This window comes from Lepus europaeus, chromosome 20 (genome assembly GCF_033115175.1).
Source record: "Lepus europaeus isolate LE1 chromosome 20, mLepTim1.pri, whole genome shotgun sequence".
In the NCBI taxonomy this organism is placed as follows: domain Eukaryota; kingdom Metazoa; phylum Chordata; class Mammalia; order Lagomorpha; family Leporidae; genus Lepus; species Lepus europaeus.
Window position 1 is genome coordinate 63,284,807 of NC_084846.1, and position 19,006 is coordinate 63,303,812.

At 62.4% G+C, this 19,006-nt stretch overlaps 1 protein-coding gene across 1 annotated transcript; it reads right to left on the reverse strand.

The window, feature by feature from the left end:
- Positions 1 to 1,607: 1,607 nt before the first annotated feature.
- Positions 1,608 to 18,640, reverse strand: NPC1L1 (NPC1 like intracellular cholesterol transporter 1). The gene is made up of 19 exons (XM_062178225.1): positions 18,558 to 18,640; positions 16,515 to 18,025; positions 15,093 to 15,193; positions 14,660 to 14,832; positions 14,304 to 14,432; positions 13,377 to 13,559; positions 12,857 to 12,971; positions 12,625 to 12,752; positions 12,086 to 12,223; positions 11,398 to 11,487; positions 7,029 to 7,219; positions 6,800 to 6,924; positions 6,189 to 6,315; positions 5,980 to 6,035; positions 4,714 to 4,864; positions 4,367 to 4,598; positions 4,148 to 4,261; positions 3,865 to 4,027; positions 1,608 to 2,393 (listed from the first exon to the last, which is right to left on the reverse strand). Exons 1-19 carry the CDS (start codon positions 18,606 to 18,608, stop codon positions 2,212 to 2,214), a joined length of 3,960 nt encoding a protein of 1,319 aa, XP_062034209.1. The 5' UTR covers positions 18,609 to 18,640; the 3' UTR covers positions 1,608 to 2,211.
- Between the last annotated feature and the right edge of the window lie 366 nt (positions 18,641 to 19,006).

Genomic DNA, 19,006 nt, shown 5'->3' on the forward strand with positions numbered 1-19,006 from the left:
CAATGCCCTCTGTGGTGTGTGCACAATGGTGAGAACACTTCATGATGCATTTCTCAGATCACACCCCATCAGGAAGTATCGGGTACTGGTTAGTTAGCTAGAAAGATGGGGGGATGCAGATATGGGTAAAGAGGGAGATACGCAGGTGATGGATGTATGGATGGATGGATAGATAGATAGATAGATAGATAGATAGATAGATAGATAGATAGATTCTTGCTGTTTCAGTGGGAGAGTCAGCCGCATCGAGAGACAAACCCAAGCCTAGGTAGACAGGGGCCAGGCTCCTCCCCTACTGTCTGGAGATGAGTCTCCTAGGACCTGTGTGAAGCCAAACAGCTGGCTTCTGGGAAGGAGGCTGACGTCTGGGCTAGTCCTTGTGGTCAAGGTTTTCTGTGCCGCTGTAACTGATCTAAGTAGTGAGAATTCTGTGCTTCTCGGGGGAAAGTCTCATGTGTTTTCTGTAGAATTTCACACAATGAACCAACCAAAACCATCCCTCCCCTGGCACCCAGCACAAGAACTCCCCCGGCCATCTGTGCCAACCCCAGACGGCCCGACGCCTCCACGCAGAGGGAGCGTTCTCTGCTGCGTTCGCTCTCTGTGCAAAGCCACTTCCACCTGACACGGTCTTCCTTGTCCACGCTCACTCATTCCCTGTGGACGCGAGACACAGACCGAGGGACAAAGGGAGTTGTGAACACTGCAGGCCCTGCATCTCTGATGTCTGACATTTGTCCGTGCATGCCTGTGTGCTTCCAGAAGCTTCCGTGGCTATGCACTCACACCCCAGCCCTCACCTCTAAGGCTTCCAGACCCGTGTGCAGGAGACTCTTCCCGCGCCCGGTCACAGTGTGCCACGTCTCCTGACAGTTGCTTGGTTTCCTTTTGCATTTAGCTCTGTATCTGTCTGTGTGCTGGTTTTGTGTGTGGTGTGAGGCACGGGCACAACTTTAATCCGACGCTGGTCCGACCGCTCCCACGTCATTTACTGAACGCTCAGGCCTTCCCTCTGACTTGGAACGTCACCGTCATCGTCACCGTCATCAGAAGCTACTTTGTTCCTCGGACCCATCTGTGCAGCCGTGGCGTTGCCAACGGGGCGACTTGTGTGGTTTCTGCGCGGCCTCTGCTCCTTGGGAACTCCCTTTACCCATCCCCCTCCGTCCTGGCCAGCGATGCCCGGAACTCGGGGTCAGTACCTGAGACGCCAGCACCTTCCCACCTGCGGCTCGTCCACCCTGCAGGCTGACAGACCTTTAGAGCGTGGGAAGCCACGGTGTATCTGGAACGTTCCTGACCCAGGGCTGTCCCAGGAGCCAGCAGTTCCCTGGTGGCCCTCCCCGATCGCTCCCTCAGGTCCTCCAGGTGCTGCCGACTTCCCAGGCTGCTTATGGAAAAATGGAAGCTGGGTCCCTGGCCCTGGCCGAGCTCCTCGAAGGCATGCAGTAGCCTGGCTGCTTCCTTTAATGAGGGAGGAGAAACAGGACAAGGCACGAGCGAACAGCTCCGTCAACCACCTGTGCTGTTTACAAAACTTACCTTAAACCCTGGGGCAGCCAGGGCAAAACATGCGACAGAGAACACCACTTCTGCTCAGAAAAATATTTATTAAGCGTCCACGTGTGTGGCCCTGAGCAAGGCCTCTGCCTCTCTGTGCTTAGTGCTCCTGGAGGTATCCCCTCGAACTCCTACCTTCGGTGGCCCCACAGCCTGAAGGCCAAACCACACCCCACTTTCCCATGAGGCCTCCTGCTCAGGCCCTGCCTTCACCAGGAAGAACCATAGCAGGTGTACCTCGTGCCTCTCTACAACCTCCTGCAGTGCCCAGGGAGGGGGCACTGCCCAGGGAGGGGCACTCCCACTATTCCCACGGACACCTGTGAGCGTTGAGATGCAGAATGGAGATGCGTTTGCCAGGAGACTTGAAGAAGTCGGTGCGAAGCAGGAGCCCAGGAGATTCCAAGTGTGGGATGCGGGTGGAGTGTGTCTCTTCCCAGCAGCCCCCAGGCCCGGGCCCGTGGGGGAGGAGGCCAACTCATACTGCCCAAAGCCATTGGGTGCTGCTGGACATCTCGAGGCCAGGGTAACCAGCCTGCCCCTGCAGCAGCCGCCCCAGCCCCGAGGGTGGGGAGTGGTCAAGGAACCACGCAGGGGAGGTCTCTCAGCCCGTCTGCCGTGGCCATGGGCCTGGCCAGGGCTCTGGCCCCCTCAGAACTTCTGTCTGGTGGGCACAGAGCTGCCGACATCCCTGGCCGCCTTGTCAGAGCCGCAGTTGACGTAGATGTTGGAGGTAGGGTCGGGGTGATTTGGGCAAGAGCCCGCCCCAGCGGCAGCCGCCTCCTGGGCTCGCTTCTGCTCCAGAGCAGCCAGAGCCGGGTTGACGTCAGGCCCTGCAGAGGGACAGGGACAGAGGCGGATGAGGGCCGCAGCCAGGAGAGGCGCCCCCACCCTCACCTGCTCTCCCTGACCTCAGAAACAGGACCGTTTTAGGGGGTGTTTCGGCTGCCTCGGCCCCTCTCTCCCCCTTCCCGCCCAGGCCCCGGGGCGACTGTCGGCAGCCGAGACGCCTGCACGGAGGAGTGATTCCTGTCTCTGTGCAATGAGCTCAGGGTATGAGGCCCCCCGAGGAGCTCACCATGGCCCTTCTAGGTCCCTGCCTATGTGGCCCCAGCTTCGGGGGTCCTGACCACTGCCCGGGGCGGGGCAGACCTGCAGGCGCCTCATGCCCCCTCTCCCCACCTCCCAACCATCAGCCCAGGTGGCCCAGGTGCTCCAGGGAGCTGTCACCCCTGGGCTGCCCTGGCCCTGCCTGTGTCTCCCCAACCAGCCCCACCCACACTCTCCTCTTCCAAAGAGAGCCAGGGGGTTCCTGGAAGACACTGTGGTGTCACCGCTGCAAGTAGCTACTGACCCTGGAGCTGGCTGGTGCACAACAGGCCCTTCTACAACTGCTTCTAGGAATTCTACGTTGTTACAGTCTGGTGGGTAGAAATGGAACTCCGTCCAGCCTGCCCAGCTGAGACCAGAACCACCGCCCGCAGGGGCAACTTCTAACGGTCACACTCAGCCAGCGGGCACAGGGAAATGGGCCCTTCACTGCCGCTGGCCCAAGTGCAAAGGGAGGAACATTCTGCAGCGGGCCGACAACCAGAGTCAGCAAAGATCCCGCACCGGCCACACTGTGGAAAAGCTCAGATAGCCTCATGTCCGCTGGTTGGGAGTTGGTAAATCCTGGTGGAGCCATGTGGTGGGGTGGGGTTTCCAAGCTACAAAGTGACACTCATTAAGGAGTCATTTAATCGGAAGATTAAAGCTGGTGTTTTTAAAATTAATGACGGAGGGAGCGGCATTGCGGCGTATCAGTTTGAGCTCTGGCCACAATACCAGCATCCCATATGGGTGCCAGTTCAAGTCTTGGCTGCTCCACTTCCCATCCAGCTCCCTGCTCATGGGCCTGGGAAAGCAGTGGAAGACGGCCCAGGTGCTCGGGCCCCTGCACCCACATGGGAGACCCGGATGGAGTTCATGCTGCCTTTTAAATAAGTAAAATCTTTTTTTAAAAAAAAAATTAAATGAATGATGGGATGCTTTGCGTGTGGTGAGGGCGAGCTGGCTGAGCGTGTCTGTGACTGCGCAGTGTAAAATACATTTCTCCTGAACGCCACGCTCGAAAGCCCCACCGCAGTGCCGTGGAGACCCTTCGGCCACCAAAACTGGGAGACGCATCTGCTGGCACAGACGCCCGCAGCAGCCTCCACCCCCGGGGCCTGCTGTGGGCGGAGCAAGTGCCCAGGACCTTGGCCCGGGGCTCGGGCGCCCACCCAGCGCCCTGGTGGTGAGAACGGATGGCCCGGCACTCACCCAGGTAGCTGAGGATGACGGGCAGGAAGACCAGGCCGTGCAGCAGGCCCAGCAGGGTGATGAGGAGGTTGAGGCGGAAGAAGAAGATCTGGATGAGCTGGGTCTTGGCGAGGCCCAGGATAAGGATGCCAGGCAGGTTGGTCATGGCCACCCCTGCAAACACCTGGGGAGACCACAGCCCGGTGTCGGGGGGCACGGGGTGACGGGCAGGGTACAGGGTGTTGGTGGGGGGGAGCCCAGGGTGTGGGGCAGGGCTCCGAGCTGCCCATCCCAGTCCGCTCACCGCGCTGCCCATGGAGATGGTGGCCTCCTTGGCCCTCTCCAGCCGGCTGGGCTTGGTGCTGACGGCAAAGGAGCGGGTGATGTGGGACACGAACTCCACGGACATGCCCACCGCCTGCGGGCAGAGAGGAGCTACAGTCAGAGAGCCGGGCCAGAGGGAGTCCAGGGTGGCGCACGCAGAGCCGGGAGAGGCCGGGGCAGCCGCCACCCAGCGCCCCACCGTGACCAGGTTGATGAGGGACACGGCGTTGTAGCTGATGTCCCACAGCGTCATGAAGCCCACGGTGTCCACGAGAATCATGACAATGGTCAGCAGGTTGAGGAGGCCGGAGCGCAGGTCCAGGCCCAGCAGGAGGCAGCAGACAGCGAAAGTGGGCACGAGGCAGAGGCCGAGCGTGGCGAGCCCCTCGGGGAGCACAGTCAGGTACTGCTCATAGAACACGTTGGAGATCCTGCGGCAGGTGCGTGTGCGCCAGGCGGTTACCTCGGGCCGCGGGCAGGAGGCCCCCAGAGCCAGGGCTGTGTGGGGCCCTTGCAGCCACCCCATCCCCGGCCCGGGGTCCTCACGTGTAGGGGAAGACCTCGAAGGCGGGGTCTGTGCCCGGCACCTGCCGCAGGCCCGCGGTGATGTTGGCCGCCAGCTCCCGTGATGCCCGCAGGGCCTCAGTGTAGTCCTGGGAATTCTTCAGCGGCTTGTGGTAGGCCATGAAGCGGGTGGCTGCGGGGGACAGATAGAGGGCAAGGTCAGCGGCCCCGGGCGTGGGCCTGCTCTGCCACCCGTGCCGGGAGTTCCTAGTGGACCTTGCAGACGGGGTCTGAATGTTCACCTTGCACTGGCCCCACCCCTGGGGGAGACCCCAGTCCAGGCCACCCTCTGAGAAGTGCTCCCCCTGAGAAAGGCGAGCTGGCCTCTGGGTGGCTGCAGTCTGCCTTGGGTTCCGGGATCAGTTCTCTAAGGCACACTTCCTGCAGCGAGGCGCGGGCGCGGAGCTGCGGGAGCCCTGCCCAGGGCAGTTTCTCGGCGGTGTACGAGAGCGTGGGGATCAGGGAGTGCAGTGGAGCTGGGGACCTCTGTTCTGGAGCAGGAAGGGCCTGTCGAGCGGCCTGCAGAGCCACACGCAGAGACTCGGGGGCCCTGGGCACTCGGATTTCGGGCAGTTTCCAGGCGATGCTCTGGCTGGGGCACTCCACTTTGAGAAGTGCAGCTACCCAGGGCACAAGTTCCCACAGAGGCTGCACCCCGCCCCAGGTCATTGGGACAGGGGCTCCCGCGTCCACTGCCTCCACAGCCAGCCCTCCCCTTCGCCCTTGACCGTCTACCTGGCCCTCCCAGCCTGTGGTGCCAGGGCCACACCTGGCCACAGCAGGCCAGCCTTCCTGGAAGATGGGGGAGGGGACAGGTGTGCTGAGTCAGCTGGGAGTTGTTCAGTGCACAGAGAAGCCATGGGGAGGCGGCCCACCCACAGCCGGCCCCAGCCCAGGCCCAGCGCCAGGTGTGCACCGAGCCCTGCGAGCTCCCTCAGTGGACGGCCATCTGGGTCTGCCACCTGCTGTGTTGAACCCTCAGCCCAGGGTCCTCTTCCCCACTGTGCAGTCTCACCTCCCTGTCACTGTCCATGGCTGCTGGCACCCACTGCCCACCCTGAGGCTGGGAGCTTAGCCCCGGGGTAGGGCAGCACGTCATCAACTGCTGAGAGAATTTCTAGCTGGGAGAAGGGTGGAAGTCTGGGAACAGGCGTGGGGCTGGGAACAGGCCCCTGCCGACCGTGCCCGGGAAGGAGGAAGGAGAGCACTGATCCCGGGAGTCACCCCCACAGGTGAGGCCGCGCTTACCTACAATCTGGCCATCCGCGCTCAGGTTCACAGAGGTGCTGTACGCCGCCAGGCCACTGCCGGGGAAGCCACGGCACGGCTGAGTGGACACGGGGCCTCAACCCGTCCACCCGGCCGCCACATCCCCAGAGAGGTGCCCCTGGGTTCGCCCCCTCCCTAGCCCCCCCCCCCACATCGCTCTTCCTGGTGAGTTTCCCTCTTGAGCCTACCCCTTGGGACATCTGATGTTGGGGGGGTCACTCAGAAACCAGGGCAGGTACTTGTGGAACTGCTCCACCGAGGGCCGCAGAGGGCCCAGCGTCAAGCTCATGCAGTTCCTCAGGCAGTTCAAGGAGTCTGCAGAGAGAGGGGGCTCTGGCAGGGGCTCCCCAGGCCGGGCAGCCCCTCTGCTGTCCCCCCCCCCGCTTCTCTCCACCCCCAGCTAAGGCCCCGGCAGCCCCTGCTCCATCGTCCCTGCGCGTGCGCGTCTCTACCTGGGGGAGAGGCCCACTCTCAGGCACATCTCAGGCACAGAAAGTGCCAGCACCTACACGCAGGTGCAGGAGGGGAGCAGGGGCAGGAAACCGGGGCTCCCACTGCACCTCCAGTGCAGCTGCCTCGTGTGCGCAGGCCACCCGCCGGCCTCAGCGCCCCGTGTACCCCGTGAGCACGGGCGTGGTTCTCGAGGGGTGCACGAGTGCGGAGGCCTCCGTCTGGCTCTGTCACCCACTCCCGTGCCCCTCCCAGGGCCCTGCCTGAAGGATCCTGCAGGGGACGAAGGGCTGAGGGAGCCGGGCCTGCGCTCTCCTCCCCCTCTGCCCCAAGCTGCGCCCCCACTCACTGACGGTGGAGGGGCAGAACTCGTCCTTATTGGGGCCCAGGATGTAAAGGCGGCAGCAGGAGGATGGGGTTAGCCAGTCGATGAAGTCGTCCACCCAGGAGGAGGCAGGGATGGCCAGGTAAGACCTGCGGGGGGGGGGGGGGGGCGGTGAGAGGATGGGCGGGGGCAGGGCTGGGCGCGGGGCTGGGCCCTCCCCTCCCCTGGCTGTGGCGGGGTGGCCGGCACTCACTGCTCGGGGAACTCGGTGGCGTACTGGATCTTCTGGGTGAGGGAGAAGCTGTCGCAGCCTGCGCTGGAGCAGATGGCGTTCATGCCCGCCTCGCTGGAGAAGTTGTAGCCCGAGGTGGTGACAAAGTACACTGGGGCCCCCACCTCAAAGTAGCGATTCAGAAACAGGAAGTAGTCGATCAGGTACGAGTCCTGGGGGCAGGGAAGGGGTGGTGAGCCTCGGAGGCCGTGCGCACCCTGAGAGGGCTCAGGAGGTACGGAGCAGGTGCCTGCTCAGAGGACACAGGGACAGGAAGGCGCTGAGGCACGCCCAGATGTACACTCAGGTCCATGCAGACACAGGTGCACGCTCAGGTATACACAGACACACAGATGTACACGCTCAGAGGTGCACACACAGATGTACACTCAGGTGTGAGCTCACGTACACACAGACACACAGGTGCACACTCGGGTCCATGCAGACACAGGTGCATGCTCAGGTACACACAGACACAGATGTACACGCTCAGAGGTGCACACACAGATGTACACTCAGGTGTGAGCTCAGATACACACAGACACACACAGGTGCACACTCGGGTCCATGCAGACACAGGTACACACAGATACACAAATGTACATGCTCAGAGGTGTACACACTTGGAGGCATACAGGTGCACACTCAGATACACACAGACACACACTCGGGTCCATGCAGACACAGGTGCACGCTCAGGTACACACAGACACACAGATGTACACGCTCAGAGGTGCACACACAGATGTACACTCAGGTGTGAGCTCACGTACACACAGACACACACAGGTGCACACTCGGGTCCATGCAGACACAGGTGCACGCTCAGGTACACACAGACACACAGATGTACACGCTCAGAGGTGCACACACAGATGTACACTCAGGTGTGAGCTCAGGTACACACAGACACACACAGGTGCACACTCGGGTCCATGCAGATACAGGTGCACGCTCAGGTACTCACAGACACACAGATGTACACGCTCAGAGGTGCACACACAGATGTACACTCAGGTGTGAGCTCAGGTACACACAGACACACACAGGTGCACACTCGGGTCCATGCAGACACAGGTGCATGCTCAGGTACTCACAGACACACAGATGTACACGCTCAGAGGTGCACACACAGATGTACACTCAGGTGTGAGCTCAGGTACACACAGGTGCACACTCGGGTCCATGCAGACACAGGTGCACGCTCAGGTACACACAGACACACAAATGTACATGCTCAGAGGTGCACACACTTGGAGGCACACAGGTGCACACTCAGATACACACAGACACACACAGGTGCACACTCGGGTCCATACAGACACAGGTACACGCTCAGGTACACACAGACACAGATGTACACGCTCAGAGGTGCACACACAGACATACACTTAGGTGTGAGCTCACGTACACACAGACACACACAGGTGCACACTCAGGCACACAGACACATACACAGATGTACACACTCAGAGGTACACACACTTGGAGGTACACACAGTGTACACTCAGATACACACAGACACACACAGGTACACACTCATGTATGCAGATACTCAGATGTACACACTCAGAGGTACACACAGATCTGTACTTGGGCACACACAGGTACACACTCAGGTCCATGCAGACACAGGTGCACATTCAGGTCCACACAGTCACACACAGGTACACACTCAGGTATACATAGACACACACAGGCCCACATGGACACACGGGTACACATACAGGCATACCTATGGAGGTGCAGGCACAGAACACACACGACCCTAAGTGAACACAATCTTGTCTTTCCTCCCGCCAGGGCCCTCTGTGAGCCTCTGAGAAGCTGCTGTGGCTGCAGCTCATGTCGGCCTGCACACTTGTCTTTCTTTCAGGAGCCATGCATTTAAGGACTGGGCCATCCAGAAACAACCACAAATACAAACTGAAGAGAGTGGCCACACATGGCCGGAGAAGGCTGACGGTACAGGGAAACCCTGGGAGTATGCTAACTCCACCTCAGGCTGGTGCCCAGCGCACAGAAACCAACAACGAGAAATAAAGGAAGATGTGAGGGAGCAACGCCTAGGTGGCAGCTTTGGGATCCGCAAGGAGGAAGGCCTACACTTCCGGGAATGGAGAGTCCCTACCTGCGCTTGCGGGGAAGAAAAGTCCTTGTCAAGGTCCCTGCGGGTGCCTAAAGGTCAACCAATGAGGATCAGACCTGCCTCAACCTTTAACCCCCACGCCCTGAATCTATAAAAGGAGCCTCCCAATCTCTGACGCGCGACTTCCCCGGCCCCCCGCTCTGTTGCTCTTTTGGGACCGGGGAACCTCGCCCAGGAGTGGGACCCCAACAAAAGCCTGGGAATGAACTCCTTCGTCTGCCTGGGAAGATTTGTTACGCGCTGGACACCTTGCACTAGGGAAGGGAGAGACTGCTCCCCAGTCACTGTTATCAGACCAAAAACCACAAACACACAAAGAACAAGAAAAACACGGTCCAATCAAAGAAAAAATGACTGAACAGAAGCTTTCTGGGGCAGACCAGGGGGCAGACTTAGTAGAGGAAGACTCTCAGGCCCCCATCTCAGATCGGCTCCCGGGTTCACGACAGCGATTCAGTAACCAAACGGATGGGGCCAGTGAAGCCACCTCCTGCAGCGCTGGCATCCCACACTGGCGCTGCTTGAGTCCTAGCCACTCCGCTTCTGATCCAGCTCCCTGCTGATGCACCTGGGGACCAGCAGAGGACGCCCAAGTCCTTGGGCCCCTGCACCCGCGTGGGAGACCCAGAAGAAGCTCCTGGCTCCTGGTTTCAGATCAGCCTGGCTCCAGCCATTGTGGCCATCTGGGGAGTGAACCAGCAGATGGAAGACCTCTCTCTCTCGCTCTCTCCCTCCCTCTGCCTCTCTGGAACTCTGTTTCAAATATATAAACAAATCTTTAAAAAAAAAAAAAAAAAAAAAAACTTCACTCTCAATAATGGGCAGGACAGCAAAGCAGAAAACAAGCAAGGAAACAGAGACCTTGGCCAGCGCAGTCAGCTGACAACACTCTCCCCAGCAACACCAAACACGCTGCTCAAGGTACATGGAACCTTCTCCAGGCCAGATTGCATATCAGATCACAAATGGCGCCTGCAACGGCTGGGCCAGGGCCAGGCTGAAGCCAGGAGCCAGGAGCTTAGTCCCAGTTTCTCACCTGAGCGGCAGAAACCCAAGCTGCCGGAGTACACAGCAGTGAACCGGTGGAATCAGGCGCGGGGCTGGGACTCAAACATAGGCCCTCCCAGGAAAGCGGGTGCCCCGCACAGCAGCTCAACCTCTGTGCCAAGTGCCCGCCCCCACTGGTGAATTCGAAAGAAGAATCAGCACAAATTCTGCCCAAACTCTGCAAAACATTGAGGAAATAACACTTCCTAACCCGTCCTGGGAGGCCAGCACTGCCCTAACACCAAAAGCAGGCCAAGACGCTACAAGAAGAACTGCAGAGTGGAGCCGGCGCCATGGAGCAGTGGGTAAAGCTGCTGCCTGGGATGCCGGCATCCCACATGGGTGCTGGTTCGAGTCCCGGTTGTTCCTCTTCCAATCCAGCTCCCTGCTTATGGCCTGGGAAGGGAGTAGAAGATGGCCTAAGTGCTTGACCCCTCCATCCATGTGGGAGACCTTGAGGAAGCTCCTGGCTTCTGGCTTCAGATCGGCCCAGCCCCGGCCATTGCAGCCATTCAGGGAGTGAAACAGCGGATAGAAGACACTTCTTTCTCTCTCTCTCTCTCTCTCTCTCTCTCTCCCCCTCTCTCTCTTTCTCTCTCTGACTTTCAAATAAATAAATAAGAAAACAAATTGCTTTAAAAAAAAAAAAAAAAGGATACTATCAACAGTGAAAAGGAATCCGGAGGAAGGAAGAAAATGCTGACAGGTCCCATGGCTCAGAAGGGACGGACTTCCAGACCACATGCGGGGCCCCCAAAACCCAGCAACAAGAGGACCAGGCAGGGGCAACTCGCCCGCTAGTCACGGGAAAGCACAGAGCCTCATTAATCGCTGGAGAATTTCAGATCAAAACCACAACGAGACCCCACTGCAACCCCTTAGGAGGGCTGAGTGTAGACGAGGACCTGGAGAAGCCTCACACGCAGCAGGGGGCTGGGCCAGCCGCTGGTCATTCTTCCAGACCAGCTGTCTCACGTGGGCGGCCTCCGGGCACCCACTGCGGCCGGGGCCACAGCTCTTGCGCCTTCCATACACGTATGTGATTCCCTCTTTACAGTGTGGGCATCAAGCCCCTGCCATGACCCCGCCTGCTGGGGGCTGCTGCCCCTCCCTGAGACCCTGGGGACCTAGGGCTGGGCAGGGCCAGGGCTTACCTTGGGCAGCGCCAGCTCCTGGTCCAGCCCCACGGTGACCTGGCACATGAAGTAGAGACTCGATCCGAACAGGAACAGAAACAGCAGCAGCTGAGGAGGGAACCCTGTGTGAGAAACGCCCCCTCCAGAGCCCACCCCAGCCCCCTGCCCTGCCTTCCCCCGAGGTTGGGTCTGGTGGGAGCATCATGGGAAACACCCCAGGGTGGGGAGCGCCCTCTAGCACCCGCCCCAGTGCCCCAGCGCTGGACATCACGCCCCTGCAGCCACCGCACCCTATTACCACAATCACGTGGGGACCCTGGCCCACAACCACACAGGAGACCCTGTACCCTCATCACTACTGAGTGGGAGGCCCTGCACCCACTCATCACAACCACGTGGGGGACCCTGTGCCCATGACCACGCGGGAGACCCCGCGCCCACTCACCACAACCACGTGGGAGACCCCGTGCCCACTCACCACTACTGTGCAGGGAGGCCCACTGCCCACCCTCTGCAACCATGTGGGAGGCCCCACACCCACAATCACACGGGAGACCCCGCGCCCACTCACCACGACCACGCGGGAGACCCCGCGCCCACTCACCACTACAACCACGCGGGAGACCCCGCGCCCACTCACCACGACCACGCGGGAGACCCCGCACCCACTCACCACGACCATGCGGGAGACCCCGCACCCACTCACCACGACCACGCGGGTGACCTTGTGCAGCAGGAGCGGGGCGTAGACTTTGCGGAAGAAACACAGCAGCAGCCCCTCGCTCTGCTGCTGGGAGGGCAGCTTCCGGGGCTCCAGGCAGCAGCAGATATCTGGCCGGGAAGCCTTGGGCAGAGGCAGCCCCTCAGGGAGGGCCGGGGCAGACCCCGGGGACCGCGTGGGGCAAGGTGGGGGGGGGGGGCGCACCACGATCACCACCTGGGGACATCCAATGCGCTGCTTTCTTAGCTTTTACCTCCAGCCCCATCAAATAGTTTTGAATTTTGCCTATTGCTAAACTGATGGCAGAACATCTGTCAACTTCCCATGTGACTTTGGGTGTTTTAGGGGTTGGTTGTATTTCCCAAAAACGACCTCCCTGCAGTCACCTTTCCATGGGCAATTGGTCCTGTTACCACTACCGCCCCCAGGCACCGGCTCTGCCCCACCCACTCTCTGTCTCACTCCTCCTGCCAGTCAGGCGGGGCCCCGGGGCAAGTCCCTTGGCACTGGCCTGGCTGTCCTACCTCCTGCCTCTTGCTGTCCAGGGACAGCAGGGCCACGAAGGCGGTCATCTGCAGCAGGAAGTCAAGTTGCACCGCCAGGCCAGACGTCAGGGCAAAGGTACGCACGGCTGGCATGGGGGTCAGGGCCCCTGTAGGGGGACAGGGGGCAGTCAGGGCACCCTGGTGCCCAGGACAGGGTGGGCACCTGCTCATACAGGGTCTGCCCAGCCGTGCCCTGGCCCGGCAAGCTCACCCAGGAAGAAGCAGATGGTCTCAGAGAGGCTGCACAGTAGCATGCTGGGAGCCACCTTGCCCAGGGCTCGGCCGATGTGGGCCTCCCGCGACTCCTCAGGCCTCCGCGGCAGCCTCTGTGTTGGGGACAGCAGGCCTGAGGGGCTGGTTGGGAGCCAGCCTTACAAGCACTGCACACCCCACTTCCCGCTTCCAGGGCCTGGCCCCAAGGATGCCTCGTGCAGCCGGGATGTCTCGAGCATCCTGGGTCCAAGCCCCATTGGAACCCTAAATGTTTGCCAATGGGGAGAGGCTGTGTGGATGCTGGTCTGTGCTTGCTGTGGAAGAAGGGAAGTGGCCTGGCGTGCCAACGTGGAAGCAAGGCCAACGAACAGAGCTGGCACGGCACACAGGAGGATGTGTTTAGGTGCACACACGCTGTTGGTGCAGGCACAACCCCGGTGAGGACGCACACGGACGCCCGGAGATTTGGGGCTGGCAGGGGACAGTGGCCCGGGGCGTGGAGCCGGCTCCCATCTCACCTGGTACTCGAGAACGAAGATGAAGATGTTGTCGGCCCCCACGGCCAGCACCAAGAACGGCACCACTTGCAGGATGATCAGGGATGACGGGATGCCCAGGTAGGAGAAGAAGCCCATGGAAGCCATGACCGCGCTCAGCACCATGACCACCCCGCCCAGGCCCAGCGTGACCTTCGAGTCCACCTGCAATGCAACAGGCTCAGCCCCGTGGCCACAGGGTGCCTGCCCAGACACTCCCTCCCCCCAGCCCGGGTGGGCGGGCAGCAGGCTCAGTGCCCACAGAGGCTGGGTGCTGCCTGCCACAGTGAGCATCTATGTCTATGCCGCTGTGCAGAGCCGGGCTCCCCAGGGCAAGCCCAGAGCCCACAATGGCACAGGTGTCCCGGGCTGCTTCCAAGACCCATGACCCTTCAGTCTTTTTTTTTTTTTTTTTTTTTTTTTTTTTTTTTTTGACAGGCAGAGTGGACAGTGAGAGAGACAGAGAGAAAGGTCTTCCTTTGCCGTTGGTTCACCCCTCAATGGCCGCTGCGGCCGGCGCACCGCGCTGATCCGAAGCCATGAGCCAGGTGCTTCTCCTGGTCTCCCATGGGGTGCAGGGCCCAAGCACTTGGGCCATCCTCCACTGCCTTCCCGGGTCATAGCAGAGAGCTGGGCTGGAAGAGGGGCAACCGGGACAGAATCCGGTGCCCCGACCAGGACTAGAACCTGGGGTGCCGGCGCCGCAAGGCGGAGGATTAGCCTATTGAGCCGCGGCGCCGGCCTAGACCCTTCATTCTGAATACTAGCTTTGCTGTGAATGCTTCTCCTGACCCTCTGTGGGGCCACTGTGGGTGTCCACCACCATTTCCAGGAGCCCTGGTTAAGACAGCGTTAGGAGAGCTGCCGGAGGGGCCCAGCCACCGCTCGCCATTCCCTGCCTGCTCTCACCGGCAACCGGCGCCAGCTGGAGTAGCGGCCCAGGGCCAGGGCGATGTACAGGAAGGTGACAATGTAGCTGATGGCAAAGATGGGCAGGTCCTCAGCCGTGGTGCGGTTGATCTCGTCCTCCAGGGAGCGCTGTGGACACACCCACAGCCCCGGTGACCAGGTGCTGGGTCATGGCGCCCGGCGGCCCGTGGAGAGTCCCTGCCAGGCTCGGGAAACAGCCATCTTGGCCCCTCGGGTGAGAGGGCAGCCACTGCGCAGGGCCACGCAGAAAGGAGCAGGGCCGGGACAGAGACACAGCACCAGCCCGAGACCTCCAGGGTTGCAGCCCCAGAGCTGGGGACCCCCGCGGGCCCTACCTCGGCCATGAACGTGACCTGGAACTTGCCAGACTTGCCGAGCTGAAAGGCTCGCATCTCCTTCACGAAGGCCTCCTCCCAGAGCTTGACCTGGGCCAGGCGGGGGTCCCCAGCAGGGTAATTGTTGAGGGAGAAGGTCATGATGAGGGCCTCTGCGTCCGAGTAGTCCTCCCCTGGGATGAGAAACGCTGCCCCCTGAGCGCCCCCTCCCGCTCCCAGTCCTCTCCGACTCCCAGCCTGCCCCCCCCCACCCCGACACACACACACATCCCGCTCGCTCTGCAGGCCAAGGCTCGAAGCCAGGGCGCCAACAGGGCTGCAGCACGGGGAGGGAGGGGACGGCGGCAGCCTCACAGGCCAGGCCACCCGCAGCAGCGGGAGCTCCTTGCACCATGGCCCCTGCCCCTTGGTCTGCCAGGCTCACCCAGCTTACCTTCGTATCCCCCAACGGCGAGGAAAGGGAAGACGGGCGCCCCGTAGTCGGCCATGCAGCTCAGGGACAGGGCTGTGCCGTCTTGGAAGGTGAGGGGGGCACTGCGGGGAGACAGCCACCATGGGAGGGGCTCTGCTGGCCCTGCCCGGCCCTCCACCCTCCCATCCCCCAGCACCCTGGAGTGCCCTGGCTGCACAATGCCCAGCCCAGCAAGTCCTAACGGGCCCGCCCCAGTCCAGGGAGGGGAGCAGCTGCCCTGGGCGCCTCGCCGGTGCCAGTCAGGGGCTGCTCAGCCTGGCAGCCGGACCCCCCAAGCCCCAGGGTTATCTGAATCCCAGCCTCAGGTCCCGTAGTGTGGGGAAGCTGAGCCCGCAGAGTCCGGCCCGAGCACCCCAAATGGTGACCACTGCCGCCCACCCAGGCCCCTGAAACGGCGCTGAGTTCAGATTCTGTGCCCTGGAGCCGCTGTGTCCACCTTCACCCCCAGTCTGACTCCTTTCTGCAGAGCGCAGGGCGTCGAAGACTCCGTGGGGTCATCTGGGCTCTGAGCGAGAGGTGCTGGTCCCCAGCTCCTCCCTGAGGGATCCTGGGCAGCCACCACACCCCTCTGAGCCTCAGTTTCCCCCCTCCAGGGGCTGCTGTGGGCATCATCCAAAGCAAGAGGACACAGGGGACTGCGACCTGGGGTCAGGGCAGCAGCCCCCTCCCCACCCCAGCTGCTTGTGGGGGACAGCCCCCGGCTCGTGATGCCGACTCCCAGAAGCAGCTCAAACTTGGGGCTAGGGCAAGAGTCAGGGAGCCAGGAGGAGGGCAGAGGGCTGTGACCTCATCGGGTCCTGTGGGTTCCAGCTGCGGCCTGGGCCCCCAGGGGTCCTGGCGACCCCTGTGAGGTTTTGCAATCAAAACTGTTCTCCCAGCAATGCCAAGAGGCTCTCTCCCCTTTAACCTTGTTTGCTCTCAGTGTACCGGGGCCAAGACGCTCACTCTGGGGACCTCGCATCCCACCTCCAAGGGCCTGTGCCCTGCCGGCTGCCCCTCCCCCGGCAGTCTTGTGTGGATGGAGCCAGCCATGCAAGGGTGTGGCTGAGACTGGGCACAGCCCCTGCCTCCCCAAGGGTACCCTCTCCTCATGGGTGCCGATGGCCCTGGGGACCCTACACAGAAACCAGGAGGAAATCAGACACACAAGCCGGAAGCTGGGCCCGTCAGGTTCCTCTGTGAGGCCTACACTGAGGGCGCAGGGGGCACTGGAGGAATGGGGCTGGGGAGCAGGAGCTCAGCCAAGGGGGATGGGGCCGGAGAAGGGCACCACACACACGCTGCTCCCTGGGAGAGGCTGGGGGCAGCCTGGGAGCCACCGCAGGCCACCTAGGAGGGGCTGCACGCCGGCCTCCGCTCCGGCTGGGCCCCGTGGCGACTCACTTGGCACAGTAGAGAAAGTGGTCCCGCCAGTCGACCTGGGCAGTCTGGCCCAGGAGCGTCTGGTTGGCCGTGAGCTGCAGCAGCGTGCGGTTGTTCTGGAAGTACTGCAGCAGGCTGTTGATACAGCAGTCGGTGAGGCTGGCGTTGTGCGGGTTGAGCGGGGCGTAGCAGACGTCCTGCAGGGTCACGTTGCGCTGCGCCTCGGGCGACCACACCTGCAGGGCCCGCAGCCGCTCCTGCAGCTCCAGCAGCTCCAGCAGCAGGTCCATGGCCAGGATCCCGCTGAAGTTCCGGGGCCCCAGCAGCAGGGAGTTGTAAGTGTAGCGGGAGCGGTTAGGGGCCGTCAGGATCACCTGGTTTGTTCGGAAGAAGGGGCCGAAGTGCTGGTCGTGGAAAGCCTTCTCGCTGCGGGCTTGGCTGTTGGGGGCCGACCACAGCTCCACGGGGTCCGTTGTGAGCTCTGTGAAGGCCAGACCGCATGCCAAGGACACCACGACCGCGATGGACACGGCCAGGATGGTCAGGGGCCACGAGGCCACCCACGTGCCCCAGCACTGGAAGAGCCGAAGGAGGAAGGTGTGGATGGACAGGCTGATGCGGTGGGAGAGCCTGGAGCAGGCCGTGCCCCTGACCTTGGCCGAGTACCTGCGGGTGCACACGAGGCCCAGGAGGAGCACGCCCAGGGTGCTGCAGAGGATGACGACGAGTGCCACCCCGCCCCGCATGCGGCCGATGCGGAAGGAGGAGTCCAGGGCCTCGGGCTGGGTGATGGCCGGGCAGGCCGCGGCACAGTCCTGGCAGGAGCAGGCCGCGGCGCTGTCCTGGGACTCGTTGCAGGGCGCGATCTCGGCGTTCAGCAGCTGCATGCCGCTGCCCGGCGCCTGCCCGGGCTCCCGCAGGTGGAAGGTGATGTCCAGCGGGGCCAGGCCGTTGCTCGTGTCCCCCTGGAAGTTGAGCCAGCGCTGGGCGTTGCAGAGGGCAGAGCCGTACACGCCGCACATGCTGCCCACGGCCAGCGTGGCGGCGGCGGGGATGCGCACGCGGCTGCAGGACTCATAGGCCCGCTCGGCGAAGCCGCGTTCGTAGTAGGCCTCGTAGGCCACGACGGCCTGGAGCTGCCCGGCGCCCTGGGAGACTACGCGTGTCACGTTGATGAAGAGGCTCTGGTCCGGGCTGCAGGTGTTCTGGCAGTGCAGGCTCACGAAGTTGTCGGAGCAGGCGGGGCAGCGCGTGAGCAGGGCCTTGGTGATGGACATGCTGGTCTCCAGCGACACCAGCTGCCTGGGCGAGCAGCAGGCATAGGTGGTGTTGGGGCCGTTGTAGAGGCGGGGGCAGATGCGCTCCAGGAGGGCCAGGTGGTCCCCCGTGACGTGGCGGGCAGGCGTGTTGGACAGGCAGGACACATTGGACAGCGACGTGAGGCCCCCGGACAGCTCAGGGTTCCTCCCGCACTCCTCGTAGAAGGCACAGTAGCCGGCCTGGTGCACGGGCGTGTACAGCTCTGCCTGGGCCTGAGGACGACAGCACATGCAGGTGGCCAGGGAGGGCATAGGGTGGGCAGGACATGGGGGACGGCCTCCCGGGGGTGTGTGTGGGCCCCTGAGGGCAGTACAGGCAGCCCCTTGTCCTGGAGGGCGAGGGCTCTCTGAAGAGGAGGGGACAGACCCCACTTTACGGAGGTCACGCTGCAGAGAGAAGGCCCGGTGGGGAGGCGGAGGCACTCCAGGGGCCCCCATGCCACACGCCACAGGCCGGGCCTCTCACGCCAGGCCTCCTTCCAGCCCCGCCTCAGCCCCGACCTCCTCCCATCCCCAGGATGCCCAGGACCCTCCCCCAGTGCTGGCCTGGCCCCAGCCCCGGCGCCTCCTTGACATGGACCAGAACCCCCCAGCGGGGCCAGGGACCCTGCCCAGCTGCTTCTCCCCGTCCATGTCCCCTCAGCCCTGTGCCCCGGAGACCCCCACACACATACACCCCAGAGTCTGCCCTCCCTCAGGGTTGCTCAGCAACCTGGCCCCAAGAGCAGGCAGAGGCAGGACTCACCTGGTGCAGGAGCAGGGCCCACAGCAGCCAGCCCCGCGCAGCCCCTGCCATCCCGAGGCCGGGTGGGGACAGGCCAGGCCTCAGTGCCAGGCCTCGAGGGCGCGGGGACTGGCCTGGGGACGCTCACTCAGTAGCTCCTCCCCTCAGGGACAGCCCTGGCCTGACAGGGTTGGAGACCAATGGCGCTGGGTCCTGTTAATGATCCATGAGCGCCCCTCCCACTTCTTCCCAATCAATGCCCCCCACTTCCGTGAACCTCCCAGTAGAGGTGCTGGGGTCCCCACCCACCTCCTAACACAGCTGCAGGAGGGGAACCTCCAGCTGCCCCCCGGACGGCCTCTGCTGGAGTTGGTGCCAGGCCCAGGGTGACAGTGGCCCCAGGCCCCTGAGGGGTCAGCGTGGTCCCCAGAACCTCCACGCAGCCTCTCACCCTCCACTCTGCCCCAGCT